Source organism: Schistocerca cancellata, chromosome 9, assembly GCF_023864275.1.
Source record: "Schistocerca cancellata isolate TAMUIC-IGC-003103 chromosome 9, iqSchCanc2.1, whole genome shotgun sequence".
Lineage (NCBI taxonomy): Eukaryota > Metazoa > Arthropoda > Insecta > Orthoptera > Acrididae > Schistocerca > Schistocerca cancellata.
The window spans coordinates 434,728,857-434,744,718 of NC_064634.1; the positions used below are offsets into that span (position 1 = coordinate 434,728,857).

The window sequence follows — 15,862 nt, forward strand, 5'->3', positions numbered from 1 at the left end:
ACACTCCTCTGTCTGGCACACTGCAGGCGTGTGAACCCAATGCATACAGGGCAATACTTGCGTTGCTGTGGTACTCACTTCACAATAGCGAAATGCTTTATTCAAATTTACCCCAGCAACGAAAGTTTCCAGTTCTACAAATACTGTAACAGCGACCTTTCACTCATGTCAATAACGTGTGTAACGTGAGAAGTGTTTCACAAGGAATTTTTTTTTCTGTACATCCACGAAACATCAATAAAAGCAGCCATGGAGTGAAGAGTTTATTGAAATATGTGTGCAAGTGCGTGCAGTCGGCATTGGTTTGGTGGCAGCTCCTCCGGGCTGCTCCTGTTATAAGTAGGTGCCGCACACGCGTATGCGGGGGAGTGGGGGGGGGGGGGAAGACGGAGTTGTAGGGCACCTTGCTGAACAGCCGCCTCGCCACGTCCATGTGCGAAGCCGCCTACGCCAACTCGATCCCCGGTTTCAGGTCCTGTACCAACAGGTTCATGTTCTCGTTCAAGAACTTGTTTATGTTCTTACCTGCAAAAGAACACAAAACAGTTATGAAAATATTCTTCTTCTTGTATTGGCATACGGTCTTACAGAGACGACAACATGTTTCCCCTGGGCTGTTACTGTATCTCTTTCTGACAAACGCAATTACGTGTGTGTACCATTTTCAAGTGATATATAGTCGTGACTTTCCGTACACAGACTGGTTTCGTACAGCTCTCTATGCTAGTCTGTAACATACAACTCTCTTCATCTCTGCATATTAGTGCAACCAATTTGTATTTGAATCTTTTTACAATGTTGAAGCCCTGATCTCTCTGAAAAGTTATCACCCCCTACCGCCCCTCCAAAACACAAAACACATACTGTACTTCGTTCCATTACAAAACTGACTAGAATCCTCGCTGACTCACGATGTTTCATATTAAACAATCCAATCTTTCAGTTGGACTGAGCCATAAATTTGTTTTCCCCATATTGATTCAGTACTTCCTCTTTAGCTGTCCAATCTATCCACCTAATCTTCAAGTGTACTTCAATAGCTTAACATTTCAAAACTCTCTGTTCTGTGCGAACAGTTTGTTGTCCACGTTTCACTTCTGTGTTAAGGCTACAACACAGGTGCGCACCTTTAGAAAAAGCTTCGTGGCATTTAAATTTTTAGATGATATTAACTAATTTCTCTTTACAAGTCAGATTGTTATACTCTCTACATTCATCATTTTCACTAATTTTGTTGCCCAAATACAAGGTCTCATCTTCTTCTTTTAGTGTTACATTCCCTAATCTCATTTCCTCAGCATTGTCTGATTTAATTCGAGTCTATATCATTTCACTTGTTATACTTGTGTCATTGCTCATCTCATAACCTTTTTTCAAGATATCATCCATTCCGTTCAACTGCTTTTCTAAGTCCTTTCCTACCTGTGACACAATTACTATGTCACTAGGCAAAGTTTCTGTCTCTTCTCCAAGCACTTTAATTACCTTTCCATCTGTCTCTTTGGAATACTTAACTGCATGCGCAGTGTACAGACTTCATAACTTCGGGATTAGACTACAAACCTGTTTTACTCCCTTCTCAACTACTGATACCGTTACTTGTACTTCTACCCCTATAACTGCAATCTGTTTTCTCGACAATTTATTGATAACATTTCGTTCTCTGTATTTCATTCCTACTTCTTTCTGAAACTCAGACTGTATATTCCAGATAAAAATTGCTTACTCTAAGGCTACAACTGAAATGAAAGCAAATTTGCCCCTCTTCAGTCTATTTTCTAACATATATCGGAGAGTTACTCAGCAAGTTGCATCACATTCACACACTGGAGGATTCTTAGTGACAACATTTTTCGTTTTAAAATAATTCCGGGACTGTGGTATACGGCTGAGGTGATAGCTCTCCTACACTTATCTTTGGCCACAATATAGGATGCGTCTATGCTTGTGGTTGCTGGATGTTCATCAGTCCACAGTCTGTTTAAATAATATTTATCTGCTAGTAACTGTCTTCACAGATAAAGCAGGGTTGCACATGCTTCTACCGAGAGAGCGTTCATTGGAGTTCATGTCATTCCTCCTAAGTATAACCCTAAAGCATATGTAGTGCAGTTTTCCAGCTTGCTCAAAATTGTCTATGTTGCATTGTAATACAGGAGATAGCAATAGTCGATTTTTGTTCTTAATAGAACTGTATGTTTGCTGAGTACTATTCTTGGTTGGGCTAGCTACCACAAAAAACACAGAGTTCTGATTATACACTCCTGGAAATTGAAATAAGAGCACCATGAATTCATTGTCCCAGGAAGGGGAAACTTTATTGACACATTCCTAGGGTCAGATACATCACATGATCACACTGACAGAACCACAGGCACATAGACACAGGCAACAGAGCATGCACAATGTCGGCACTAGTACAGTGTATATCCACCTTTCGCAGCAATGCAGGCTGCTATTCTCCCATGGAGACGATCGTAGAGATGCTGGATGTAGTCCTGTGGAACGGCTTGCCATGCCATTTCCACCTGGCGCCTCAGTTGGACCAGCGTTCGTGCTGGACGTGCAGACCGCGTGAGCCGACGCTTCATCCAGTCCCAAACATGCTCAATGGGGGACAGATCCGGAGATCTTGCTGGCCAGGTTAGTTGACTTCTAGAGCACGTTGGGTGGCACGGGATACATGCGGACGTGCATTGTCCTGTTGGAACAGCAAGTTCCCTTGCCGGTCTAGGAATGGTAGAACGATGGGTTCGATGACGGTTTGGATGTACTGTGCACTATTCAGTGTCCCCTCGACGATCACCAGTGGTGTACGGCCAGTGTAGGAGATCGCTCCCCACACCATGATGCCGGGTGTTGGCCCTGTGTGCCTCGGTCGTATGCAGTCCTGATTGTGGCGCTCATCTGCACGGTGCCAAACACGCATACGACCATCATTGGCACCAAGGCAGAAGCGACTCTCATCGCTGAAGACGACACGTCTCCATTCGTCCCTCCATTCACGCCTGTCGCGACACCACTGGAGGCGGGCTGCACGATGTTGGGGCGTGAGCGGAAGACGGCCTAACGGTGTGCGGGACCGTAGCCCAGCTTCATGGAGACGGTTGCGAATGGTCCTCGCCGATACCCCAGGAGCAACAGTGTCCCTAATTTGCTGGGAAGTGGCGGTGCGGTCCCCTACGGCACTGCGTAGGATCCTACGGTCTTGGCGTGCATCCGTGCGTCGCTGCGGTCCGGTCCCAGGTCGACGGGCACGTGCACCTTCCGCCGACCACTGGCGACAACATCGATGTACTGTGGAGACCTCACACCCCACGTGTTGAGCAATTCGGCGGTACGTCCACCCGGCCTCCCGCATGCCCACTATACGCCCTCGCTCAAAGTCCGTCAACTGCACATACGGTTCACGTCCACGCTGTCGCGGCATGCTACCAGTGTTAAAGACTGCGATGGAGCTCCGTATGCCACGGCAAACTGGCTGACACTGACGGCGGCGGTGCACAAATGCTGCGCAGCTAGCGCCATTCGACGGCCAACACCGCGGTTCCTGGTGTGTCCGCTGTGCCGTGCGTGTGATCATTGCTTGTACAGCCCTCTCGCAGTGTCCGGAGCAAGTATGGTGGGTCTGACACACCGGTGTCAATGTGTTTTTTTTTCCATTTCCAGGAGTGTATTAACAGCTTAGATTTTACACTGTGATGCAAATAGAAAAACTGCGGATGATGTTTCATAGTTGACGTCAATGTAACCTCTGCTCGCACTGGACTCTGCGACTTCATTTACATCGCTGTGATTAGCTTTCCAAACGAAGACAGTGCTGGATAGTCAGATTTTTACAATTAACGCGACAGGTGCAGCCAGGACATATCATGCTAACAAATCGTTGGAGTAAACAATAAAGAATGGTTGCGTTACAGGTTGTTTTGAAGTAAACAGAAACCATGAAATAGGCTGCAGAACATACAGTTTTGTTTGTCTGATTAGCTACTGTGGCAGAGATTAATTCTGCCCGCACACAGTGGAGTCAGTGCGTGGGATGTGGTATATTAATGCGACGTCGCAATTAAGGGAACTGGTCATTGTCTATCTTGCGTCATTAGCTCATTATAATTAACGTTTGCTATTAGGTGCTTCTGTGTCAATTTAGATAATGAGTTTGCGTTTTACTAAAGTACATTACTCCTAAATGATTACAAATTGAAGATGAAATAAGCTATTATTGTCAGTGGTTGAACGTAAATTTTGCTGACATGAAACCTCACGTATCTCTTTCAGTATACAGATTAAATTAATTTTTTAATATCCGCTTAACACAGTTATAGAAAATAATTTCATTAAAGACCTTGGGGCTTTTCTACCGCGGATTTTTTTTTTTTTTTTTTTAGTGCTCAGCCTGACTGGTGAATGATTTCAATATGCTCTGTGTGTTTATGAAACAAGGGACCGATGACCTATGCAGTTTGGTCCCAACCAACCAAAGACCGTTGAACACTTACCCAGCACCTTGGCGCCATTGAATAGGTTGTCAAGCTGTATGTGGACCTTCCCAAGATCCATCTTGACTGTGAAGTTCTTGATATTCCAGTACTCCCTCTCGCTCCAAACGCTCTCCCCACATCTCCACATCAGCTTCGAAACCCACTGCAAGATAATGATGTAGTTAGATGACTTAGAATCCGAAATTCGCGGTTACGTGAGTGTAATTGTTGCTGTAAGTGACTACTGTAAGTGAGTGATGGACTGTTTTCACTACGTGTTAGTCTTTTAATGCGCTAATGTAACAATCAACGTCGAAATAATTTCCATCAGTGGATCATATCAACACAATGGATCTTAACAATAGCGGTTTTTGAAATGGCATATACATGGTTCTTTTACATCAATAAGTAATTTAAGCTATTTTTTTTTCTTAGAGAATCATTAGATGCAGCTTAGAAGCTGTGAAAAGTTTTCCCCAGGATACACAAAGTATATGATGTGAAGAATGAAGCGGTCAGTAGCTTTAAAATTTGTAAGTGAAATTTGGTAGCAAATTCACTTGGGTGAAACATACCACAGAGCTTCTGAACAGCTACCGAAACAGATATTTGAAATGGAAAAGTTGTTATAAACGCGTCATTTAAAAATTAATAAGAGGGCACTCTATGCTGACTAAAGTTTCGTGATGATCAGCCGAAGGCGAATTTTGGCAGCTCTTCAATCTAAGATAACGTTTTCTCAAGCGCAGGCTGAACTATTTGTGGTGTGAACTCGAAACTTCCCGCACAGAAGCTAGTTGTACCAACTGACATAAGAGTACATGTATTCCTTAATGAAAATGTAGGTTAATAGTAGACTTTATTTCCAAACCAAGACCTCAGCGAGCAGAAAGAATACTACTAGTAAGGAAAAATACAGTCTACATCAGGATACACAAAAGGTTTTCTTAGTAAAAGATGATTTCCATGACTCAGGAGCATTTTCGGTAACTTGGCTGGGGCGATAGTAAATTAATATTTAGCAGGACACTGACATATTTATTAGTGACTGCCTCCTTATATTTCAAAAACGTTCGTATTAATAAGAATAACTGCTGTAATGTGTGATTGGCGAACCTCTCAATTGCAGTGGTATATAAGCATTGCTCATTCTTCTCTTTTGATGACGTATGACTGCAATATCGAAGAAATTGTTTCATTTCCTTACATGTTTTCCCCTCTTTCAGATGACTATTTTATTTGACTGTGGACGAAGTTTACTTCGATTTTATTTAGTTCACATCCTTGAGGATCTCTTCACCGAGGACTTGTGGAATGAAAATGAAATCTAAGCACACATATTCTTGTATTTTGTGGTTGTTCCACGTTCTTGAAGCTCTCATTACTTTTGGATCGATGAACAACATGAGTGATGTATCACATGACAGACGAGAACAATGACGCTACCGTGGTCTGCAGATACATAAAGCGACATAGTGAATAGGAAATAAATTTTCAATTAGCACGATAGAAATCCTTTTTTCTAAACAGCTTAACATTCATCTGAATGTTAAGTACATCGTATCATCTATGTGAATGTCCGCTCCGATAGCTGAGTGGTCAGCATGACGGATTGCCGTCCTTCGGGCCCGGGTTTGATTTCCGGCTGGGTCGGGGATTTTCACCGCTCAGGGACTGGGTATTGTGTTGCCTCCATCATTTCGTCCCCATCCGGCGCGCAGGTCGCTGAATGTTTCGCCGAATGTAAGAAGACCTGCACCAAGGCGGCCGGACCTGCCCCGTAGGGGATTCCCGGCCAATGACGCCAAACGCTCATTTCCATTTCATCTGTGTGAATGTCCGGCTCCATAGGTGAGTAGTAAGTGCGGAGGAATGCCATGCAAGGCCGCGTCGGAGAGTTTCTATGGTCAGGGACTGCCTGTTGTGTTGAGATCACAATCATATCATCGTCATCGACATTAAAGTCGCCTAAGTGGCATCAGCTGAAAAGACATGCAGCACCGAGGCTCCCTACAGCCTAGCCACATGCGTTACCATACAATCTATTTGAAGAAAATTCTTTGGGTATTAGATTGTGTCATTCTGAAATTAAATCTACTATTAAGACCGACGTTTCCACCACCTTTACAGAGGTAGTCTACAGGGAAAGGAAATTTCACACCTATATATTAAGTCATCTTACAGAGATTCCCTCCAGACTAAATCGTCCAGCGGATCAGACATGCAAATCGAAATCTGAGGTGATGCGGATCTAGCTGTTTATCGATAGTTTCCGGCCGGTGTGGCCGAGCGGTGCTAGGCGCTTCAGTCTGGAACCGCGCGACGGCTACGGTCGCAGGCTCGAATCCTGCCTCGTTCTTGGATGTGTGTGATGTCCTTAGGTTAGTTAGGTTTAAGTATCTGTAAGTTCAAGGGGACTGATGACCTCAGATGTTAAGTCCCATAGTGCTCAGAGCCATTTGAACCATTTTATCGATAGCTGTTGTGTGTTCCGTAAGCCACTTTTTGAGAAGCAGCAAAACAGCATATACCCAATGTGATCAATAGCTTCAGGACACCCCAAAAACATACGTTTCTCATATTAGGTGCATTGAGCTTCCACCTACTGCCACATACTCCGTATCAGCGACATCAGTAGTCATTAGACATTGTGAGAGAGCAGAATGGGGTGCTCCGCGGAACTCGCGCACTTCGAACGTGGTCAGGTGTGTCATAGGTCTGTAAGCGAGATTTCCACACTCCTAAAAGTCCCTCGGTCCACTGTTTCCGATGTAATAGGGAAGTGGAAACGTGAAGGGACACTCAAAGCACAAAAGCGTACACGCCGACCTCGTCTGTTGAGTGACAGAGACCGCCGACAGTTGAAGAGGGTCGTAATTTGTAATAGACCTATCCAGACCATCACAAGGAATTCCAAACTGCATCAGCATCCACTGCTAGTACTATGACAGTTAGTCGTGAGGTGAAAAAACTTGGATTTCATGGTCGAGCGTCTGCTTATAAGCCACATCACGCCGATAAATGCCAAACGACGTCTCATTTGGTGTAAGAAGTGTAAACATTGGACGATTGAACAGTGGAAAAACGTTGTGTGGAGTGACGAATCCCGGTACACAATGTGGCAATCCGATGGTATGGTGTAGGTTGGCGAATGCCCAGTGAACGTCATCTGCCAGAGAGTGTTGTGCCAACAGTAAAATTCGGAGGCGATGGTGCTATGGTGTGGTCGTGTTTTCCATGGAGGGGACTTGCACCCCTTGCCGTTTTGCGTTCAGCTCAGGTCTGTATTGATGTTGAAAACAACTTCTTGCTTCCCACTGTTGAATTCGGGGTGGCGTTTACATCTTTCAACACGATCGTGCACCTATTCATAATACACGGCCTGTGGCGTGGTGGTTACACAACAATAACATCGCTGCGACGGACTGGCCTACACAGAGCCCTGACCTGAATCCTATAGAACACTCCTGGGATGTTTTGGAACGCCGACTTCAAGCCAGGGCCTCACCGACCCACATCGATACCTCTCCTCGGTGCAGCACTCCATGAAGAACGGGCTGCCATTCCCCAAGAAAACTTCCAGCACCTGACTGGACGTACGCCCGCGAGAGTGTAAGTTGTCGTCAAGGCTTAGGTTTTGCCAGCATCATATTGAATTCCAGCATTACCGATGGAGAACGCCACGAACTTGTAAGTCATTTTCAGCTAGGTGTCCGGATACTTTTGATCACATAGTGCACGTCCCATATCATATAAAATTGTAACCCACATTAACTCATTGATTTCCCATACCTACTTCTCATTTTGGATTGCCTTGGGACCCTAACCAGAAAATTCAAACTCAATATCTCTCCAACTAATCCGCGAACTAGGTACCCTGTCGCATCGCTACGACTTCACCCATCTGCGATACATCTCCCTACCTTATACATTCATCCGTTGAATTTTCAAACAACTCCCGATTAACAGCCACGAACTCCATCCTGACATTATTTTTGCTCACAACCATAGTTAAGTGTGATTCATCTTAGCCTTACGCCGGCGTTTTTGGCCACATCTCCCTCCTCTCCCTCCACTTTTCTTCCACACCCTGTGTTACTTTCCTCTTGTGGACCCACTGAAGTTGACATCATTCCCTTTTACATTAGGTTCATGATAGTGCTCATACATCACCGCATCATAGAAGCACCTAAAAGCATTTCTAGCATTTATAATCGTCCTAGATATTCACATGTATATTACAACGATTATTTTCAAACAGTGTTTATCTACATAAAGTTTTTCATTGTTACCTCGTCACATAGGTAGACCCTAGGACAAAGAGCGGCATTTCACCCAGCAGTTGGCGACCATTACGAAAAATTGAAATACACTCCTGGAAATTGAAATAAGAACACCGTGAATTCATTGTCCCCGGAAGGGGAAACTCTATTGACACATTCCTGGGGTCAGATACATCACATGATCACACTGACAGAACCACAGGCACATAGACACAGGCAACAGAGCATGCACAATGTCGGCACTAGTACAGTGTATATCCACCTTTCGCAGCAATGCAGGCTGCTATTCTCCCATGGAGACGATCGTAGAGATGCTGGATGTAGTCCTGTGGAACGGCTTGCCATGCCATTTCCACCTGGCGCCTCAGTTGGACCAGCGTTCGTGCTGGACGTGCAGACCGCGTGAGACGACGCTTCATCCAGTCCCAAACATGCTCAATGGGGGACAGATCCGGAGATCTTGCTGGCCAGGGTAGTTGACTTACACCTTCTAGAGCACGTTGGGTGGCACGGGATACATGCGGACGTGCATTGTCCTGTTGGAACAACAAGTTCCCTTGCCGGTCTAGGAATGGTAGAACGATGGGTTCGATGACGGTTTGGATGTACTGTGCACTATTCAGTGTCCCCTCGACGATCACCAGTGGTGTACGGCCAGTGTAGGAGATCGCTCCCCACACCATGATGCCGGGTGTTGGCCCTGTGTGCCTTGGTCGTATGCAGTCCTGATTGTGGCGCTCACCTGCACGGCGCCAAACACGCATACGACCATCATTGGCACCAAGGCAGAAGCGACTCTCATAGCTGAAGACGACACGTCTCCATTCGTCCATCCATTCACGCCTGTCGCGACACCACTGGAGGCGGGCTGCACGATGTTGGGGCGTGAGCGGAAGACGGCCTAACGGTGTGCGGGACCGTAGCCCAGCTTCATGGAGACGGTTGCGAATGGTCCTCGCCGATACCCCAGGAGCAACAGTGTCCCTAATTTGCTGGGAAGTGGCGGTGCGGTCCCCTACGGCACTGCGTAGGATCCTACGGTCTTGGCGTGCATCCGTGCGTCGCTGCGGTCCGGTCCCAGGTCGACGGGCACGTGCAATTTCCGCCGACCACTGGCGACAACATCGATGTACTGTGGAGACCTCACACCCACGTGTTGAGCAATTCGGCGGTACGTCCACCCAGCCTCCCGCATGCCCACTATACGCCCTCGCTCAAAGTCCGTCAACTGCACATACGGTTCACGTCCACGCTGTCGCGGCATGCTACCAGTGTTAAAGACTGCGATGGAGCTCCGTATGCCGCGGCAAACTGGCTGACACTGACGGCGGCGGTGCACAAATGCTGCGCAGCTAGCGCCATTCGACGGCCAACACCGCGGTTCTTGGTGTGTCCGCTGTGCCGTGCGTGTGATCATTGCTTGTACAGCCCTCTCGCAGTGTCCGGAGCAAGTATGGTGGGTCTGACACACCGGTGTCAATGTGTTCTTTTTTCCATTTCCAGGAGTGTAATTATAAAGAAAAACGAAGTATCTGATCATATGATTTGACCCAGACTGAGTGCACACCGGAAGAAAAGTTGGTGGCTCGTTCAAATGTTGGCAAAACTCATAGCATTATCACGGCTGAATGTCACGAGACATACCACCTATAGCAGGTATAAGCTCCTTTTTCAACATATGTATATATAAATCGAAATGCCGTTTCCCGCTTTTCAGTTTCAACAGTTTACTGACTTCCCGTCCCTCTCTAGCAGATTCCTGAAGCCCATAACTTTCTTGACAACTCTCCGCGAATTTCCCAGGCGATTGCCTGTATATCTTTTTCTCTCTCGGATTGACCTCCTTTCCTTTTCTGACCATCTGTTGCCATCTATTTGCTATTTCCAACCATTTTTGCACACCATCACGTCATCGAAGCATCCAGCTTATTGGTGAACCTAATCCATTCAATCTCAATTAGTGCTTCTGAATAAGTGCCGATTTCGAAGTTTCCATTATGGTCTCTTCCACTTCCACATTTCTGCTTTATTCATTTCTGATGTAGTCTAATCCCAAGATTCCATTAATTCCTATAGACTAATCCAATCTGTGGAATGCAGTTGATCTTTTCCTCTTACCCCTTTTTCCCAAACTTCTTTCCTATCTTTCTGCTTACAATCATTTTTAGTTTTTATTGTGTCTTTGTTTCTCCCAAGGATTGAATTTCGTTGTTGGATAATACGTTTCTCTTGATGTTCTATTTTCTTAATAATTTCTACTTTATTTCCGTCCGCATGTAAACTTACAATTAGATCTTTAAATGATGTCCCAATTACAGCCTCTTACAGAGGATGTTCTAGCTCAGTGGAGATAGTTATGTGTTATCAGTGGAATTCCAAATTAGCAGATGGGTTAAGAAGTTTGTACGCTAGCTCATATGGTCTTAAAACTGACCAGAATGAAGTATTACGGACACAGAGAAGTAAATGTAACCTAATACGGATGTCAGGGGTAGACGGTAAACAATACTCTGCCCTTTAAGCTGATAGCTTGATAAGAATTGCCGACTGGGTGTTTAACTGTTCGAACCGATGAAGGTGGGGAGAAGAGAGGGCAGTTGGTCCCTCCTGGAATCTAGGTACGGGCGTTACATTCATTAATGTATTATTGTCTTTGGCTACATTTCACTGGACCGACACTCGAACTGGCAGTCAAGGAACGCTGGCACAAAGGATGATTCACCAGTTAACTATCTTCTGTAATCAAGCTAGATGCGAGCCAATATAGAAGATAATTTAAAACGAGCTCTCAGCCTTTGCTACGTCGCTGTTTTGTCCAAAACGCCGTAACGAGTTGCAGAAATGGGCCGATCAAATATCCCTTCACCCCAGTTTCCTTCACAACATAAATGCAGCAGGGCAGAATACGCCTCAGTCAGCCGTGTCCATTTCAATGAATAACAGCCCCTCCTCTTGCTGCACAATGGAATCAGTAGTTTACCATTTGACAGTGAACTGGGAGGACACGCAATTGACTGAAAAAATTTAAGTTTCAAAACTCATTTGTTCAGCTTTAGTTGTGTCACCATTAAGTATGTAAAGCATAAAATTAAAGCCGTAAATCCATAATGTCATAGGGCGTGAAAATTTGTAAAAAGACGAAATGTTGCATATGGTATCAAAATTGAATTAGATTGCCCATGATTCAGTATACATTAGAGGGTAGTGACGAATAACTGGATTCGATCCACACTACAGCATGTTAAATACTGATCCTTATTCATTTTACAAAACTGAGCTCTCAGATTTTATCAGTGTAAGATTATGAACTAAAATATTCAACATATATTTGCAAATGTTTGGTCATGTAAGTATTTCTGCAGTCTTCTATTCTGATTTTTAAGCCAACGGAGCTCGGTGAACCGAGAGTGTGCGTAACATTGCTGACCGAATATTGCGATGAGCGCACTAAAAACATTTGTTGGTCTTTTAACGGTATACAAGATGATACAAAACCTGTTCTGTACTGTTTACATGAGTGACAGCTTGCCACTAGTTCCGAAAATAAGCGCAGACTGCACTTGCTTAGCCACGTTGTTTTGTCTTGAATAACTTCAGATAGGGCACAGCTTGTTTGTGAACGTAAGCCATCTATTACAATCAGTGCTTTTGAGGAAGCTGTGTTCGATCTTCGTACTTCGACGCTGTTTATTATGTAAAGACTACTGCTCTTAGTGAGTCATGTAAGCAAATTTTGAAGGTTTTCAAATACTCATCAACACTGATGTGACTTGAAAAAGCACTTTGTCCGAGTATTGTTCGACGGTGAAATCCATTGAGCAGTTTATTGTTAATGTCTTTCGCTTCACACTGAGTCAGGGCTGAGCCATCAGTGTGTGGTCACATTGGTTATTATGAATGTGTTATATGATTTATATGCGCCTACGTGAATACTGCATAGTTAAGCTGACACATATCTGTAAAGGTGTATGTTTCTTCTTCTTCCATTTGTTGCTTTCTAGGCAACATGATTCGAATCAGTTAGGTGATGTGCTATCATCCTATTCGTTGTCTTATTACTAAGTTCAGGAATATTTTATGTGTGCTAAATGTGTTTCATTTTTAGCTAATTTTATTTATATATATTGGAGGGAAATTGTTTCACTAATTTCTACACGAGAAAAGTAATTTCTAGACGAGACAAGTCACACGAGAGATTCGTAATCATATCATAATTTCACAAGTATTGTCGACAAAAGGAAATCGTTATAGAATCTATAAAATGTTTCAAATAGCTATCCACGTGTTGCTAAAATAGAATGCGAAAGCCGCTTGATGCAAGTGATGACGTAATGTTCTCGTTGTATTGTCAATAGTGGCCTGGCAGATTTTATTGATTCTAAAATGATTCATTATGTCCTTTTCCTATCTATTCGCAGTGAGAAAAAAACCACGGCCGTGTCGAAACTGGTTACGGCATTATGAAAGACTTATCTAATTGTGTCGTATGTCGGATAAAATGTTAAAGAATATTATCAGTCGGTTGGTATGCCACTACATGCCCTTTGTTTCCTAAATGCTATCTTGTTTCATTGTCGACAGACAACGCAGCCTGCTGTTAATCTCGAACACAGGAAATCTGATTGTCGTATGAGTCAGAGTTCTTCTCATCTATAAGATAAACTTTGCAGCAACTCTGTTACCTGCAGAATTGATTTGATAGAAACAATCATAGTAAGGAGAGCTCAATATGTCCTTCGTTGATTATGCATAACCATCTGAAGTCAAGTTTGGCAGGCGCATTTCACACATTACGAGCTAAACAACTGTAAACTTAGAGAAAACCATCCTTCTACAGTTTTAACGGATTAAGTTAAATGTTGCCGCATAGAGCAATTACTTTATTCTGAGCCACGGATCGTGATGCTGCAGGCGTCATTTTCCTTGATGGGTAGGACCAGAACCTTGCCGTCTCCCTTTTATGTACCGATCATGGACGTACATGGGGGCGTCAACGCGCAAGTCTTCCTTCATGTGGTATGTGCCGGGCACCATTCTGCAATGAAAGGAAAGAACATTTAACGTTCTCGACTCTTCAGCTGACTGAGCTACAATGGCACATTCTTCCAGTAGGTGGGGAAAATAATTTTCTTACTGTTTTAAGTTGTTAGGACTGGATATGTTGAGTCAGCAGAAAATGCGCGGGGGGGGGGGGGGGGTGTTGAAAGTGAAGGGTGAGCAAGTCAAGATGGATTCGCTGCCACAAAGTCAACACATATCATGATAAGTGGTAGACTCCACTCGCTGCCATCGATATTCACTACCCGCTGTTGCTTTCTTCATACTGAACTTGTACATCTGTCTGTTTGATGAGACTGGATGGGAGCTCTGTATAGGTCAACGATGTGGAACGAGCCAGTCTACAGGATTTTTATGCAATTAATATTTAAACAGAACAACAAGTGATCATTTAAACGTAGGTTTGTGTAACAGAAAGCACGGTTTAGTTTGTTGAAAGTGGTAAGTGCGTAATTATTTTGATCTAAGTAAGTAGTAATGCAATCAAAATCTATTATTCCAGTGTTAATCCTGAATGAGCTGTTGTATGTATCTTGCATTTCAGATTAGATTTTGGTAGTACAGTTACGGCAATTTTCTGAGCTAGTCATTTTGTATGAACAATATTGCCTACTAGAACTGTATTTCAGGGCATCGTTGTTTCTTCTGAGCTGTCAAGGAATAGCTCTGCTGCTCTTCCTTCATCATTTACAAAAAGTATCCTTCGTTGATAATATTTATTTTCTAGGAAAAAGTGCCCTCACAAAATACATGATAAGTTTCATGCACATATACAATGAAGCGCCAAAGAAACTGGTATAGACATGTGTATCCGATTACAGAGATACGTTAACAGGCAGAAACGGCGGTGTAGTCGGCAACGCCTATACAAGACAAGTGTCTGGAGTAGTTGTTAGAGCGGTTACTGCTGCTGCAATGGAAGGTTTACCGGATTCAAATGAGTTTGAAAGTGGTGGTATAGTCGGCGCACGAGGGATGGGACACAGCATCGCTAGGTATGGATGAAGTGGGGATTTACCTGCACGACAATTTCACGAGTGTACCGCGAATATCAGAAATCCGGTAAAACATCAAACAGACACCGCTGAGGCTGCAAAAGAGTCTCCAATAACGGGACCAACGATGACTGAAGAGAATCGTTCAACGTGACATAAGTGCAACCTTTGCGCTAATTGCTGCAGATTTCAATGCCGGGCCATCAACAACCGTCCGTGTGCAAAGCATTCAACGAAACATTATCGATATCAGCTTCTGGAGCTGAAGGCCCACTTGTTTACCCTTGAAGACTGTACGACACAAGACTTTACGTCTCTCTGTGGGAGTTTTAATCAAGAATATTTTTAAGACGATAGAGGCGCCATTATCAACATCTCACTCAGTTTGAACGTGGTCGCGTAACAGGGCTACGACAAGTAGGATGTTCTCTGCGATATTGTAGATAGATCTGGAGCAATGTAGCCACTGTACATGATTGACGGCAGTGGTGATCTTGAGAACGTACGGTTATAAGTAGTTCAGCGTCATCCAAAAACAGCATTAACTGTCCCTGGCCGGCCAGAGTGGTCGTGCGGTTCTGGGCGCTACAGTCTGGAGCCGAGCGACCGCTACGGTCGCAGGTTCCAATCCTGCCTCGGGCATGGATGTGTGTGATGTCCTTAGGTTAGTTAGGTTTAATTAGTTCTAAGTTCTAGGCGACTGATGACCTCAGAAGTTAAGTCGCATAGTGCTCAGAGCCATTTGAACCATTTGAACTGTCCCTGTATTGGCCGACCAAGCTGAACAGCGAAGGAACTTCATCCCACAAACTGACATCCTCATACCTGTACAACACAATGCATGCACATTTGCATGCTTGCCATCAACATACTGGCAGCCAGATTGGTTATGAACACATCTGGAATGGCTCATTAACGTGTGATCTTACTATGTTAATCAATTAAATTTACTACTTAGACAAATATACACCCGAAATTTTATTATTCTACATTAATTATTTTGTGATGCTACGATATTTTTCCGTCATTTTAAGCAACTGGGCGA

General features: G+C 44.1%; 1 protein-coding gene across 1 annotated transcript; it reads right to left on the reverse strand.

Moving 5' to 3' along the window:
- Nucleotides 1–394: 394 nt before the first annotated feature.
- LOC126101072 (protein takeout-like) lies at nt 395–13,708 on the reverse strand. The gene is made up of 3 exons (XM_049911745.1): nt 13,644–13,708; nt 4,500–4,644; nt 395–525 (listed from the first exon to the last, which is right to left on the reverse strand). Exons 1-3 carry the CDS (start codon nt 13,680–13,682, stop codon nt 446–448), a joined length of 264 nt encoding a protein of 87 aa, XP_049767702.1. The 5' UTR covers nt 13,683–13,708; the 3' UTR covers nt 395–445.
- Between the last annotated feature and the right edge of the window lie 2,154 nt (nt 13,709–15,862).

What these genes read in the sequence shown, in the direction of transcription:
- LOC126101072 (XM_049911745.1), bottom strand. Translation starts at nt 13,682, where the DNA reads ATGACGCCTGCAGCATCACGATCCGTGGCTCAGAATAAA. An exon ending in GATCCGTGGCTCAGAATAAA is followed by an intron (nt 4,645 to 13,643) that starts GTAATTGCTCTA and finishes ATTATCTTGCAG; the next exon opens with TGGGTTTCGAAGCTGATGTG. An exon ending in CAATGGCGCCAAGGTGCTGG is followed by an intron (nt 526 to 4,499) that starts GTAAGTGTTCAA and finishes GTTCTTTTGCAG; the next exon opens with GTAAGAACATAAACAAGTTC.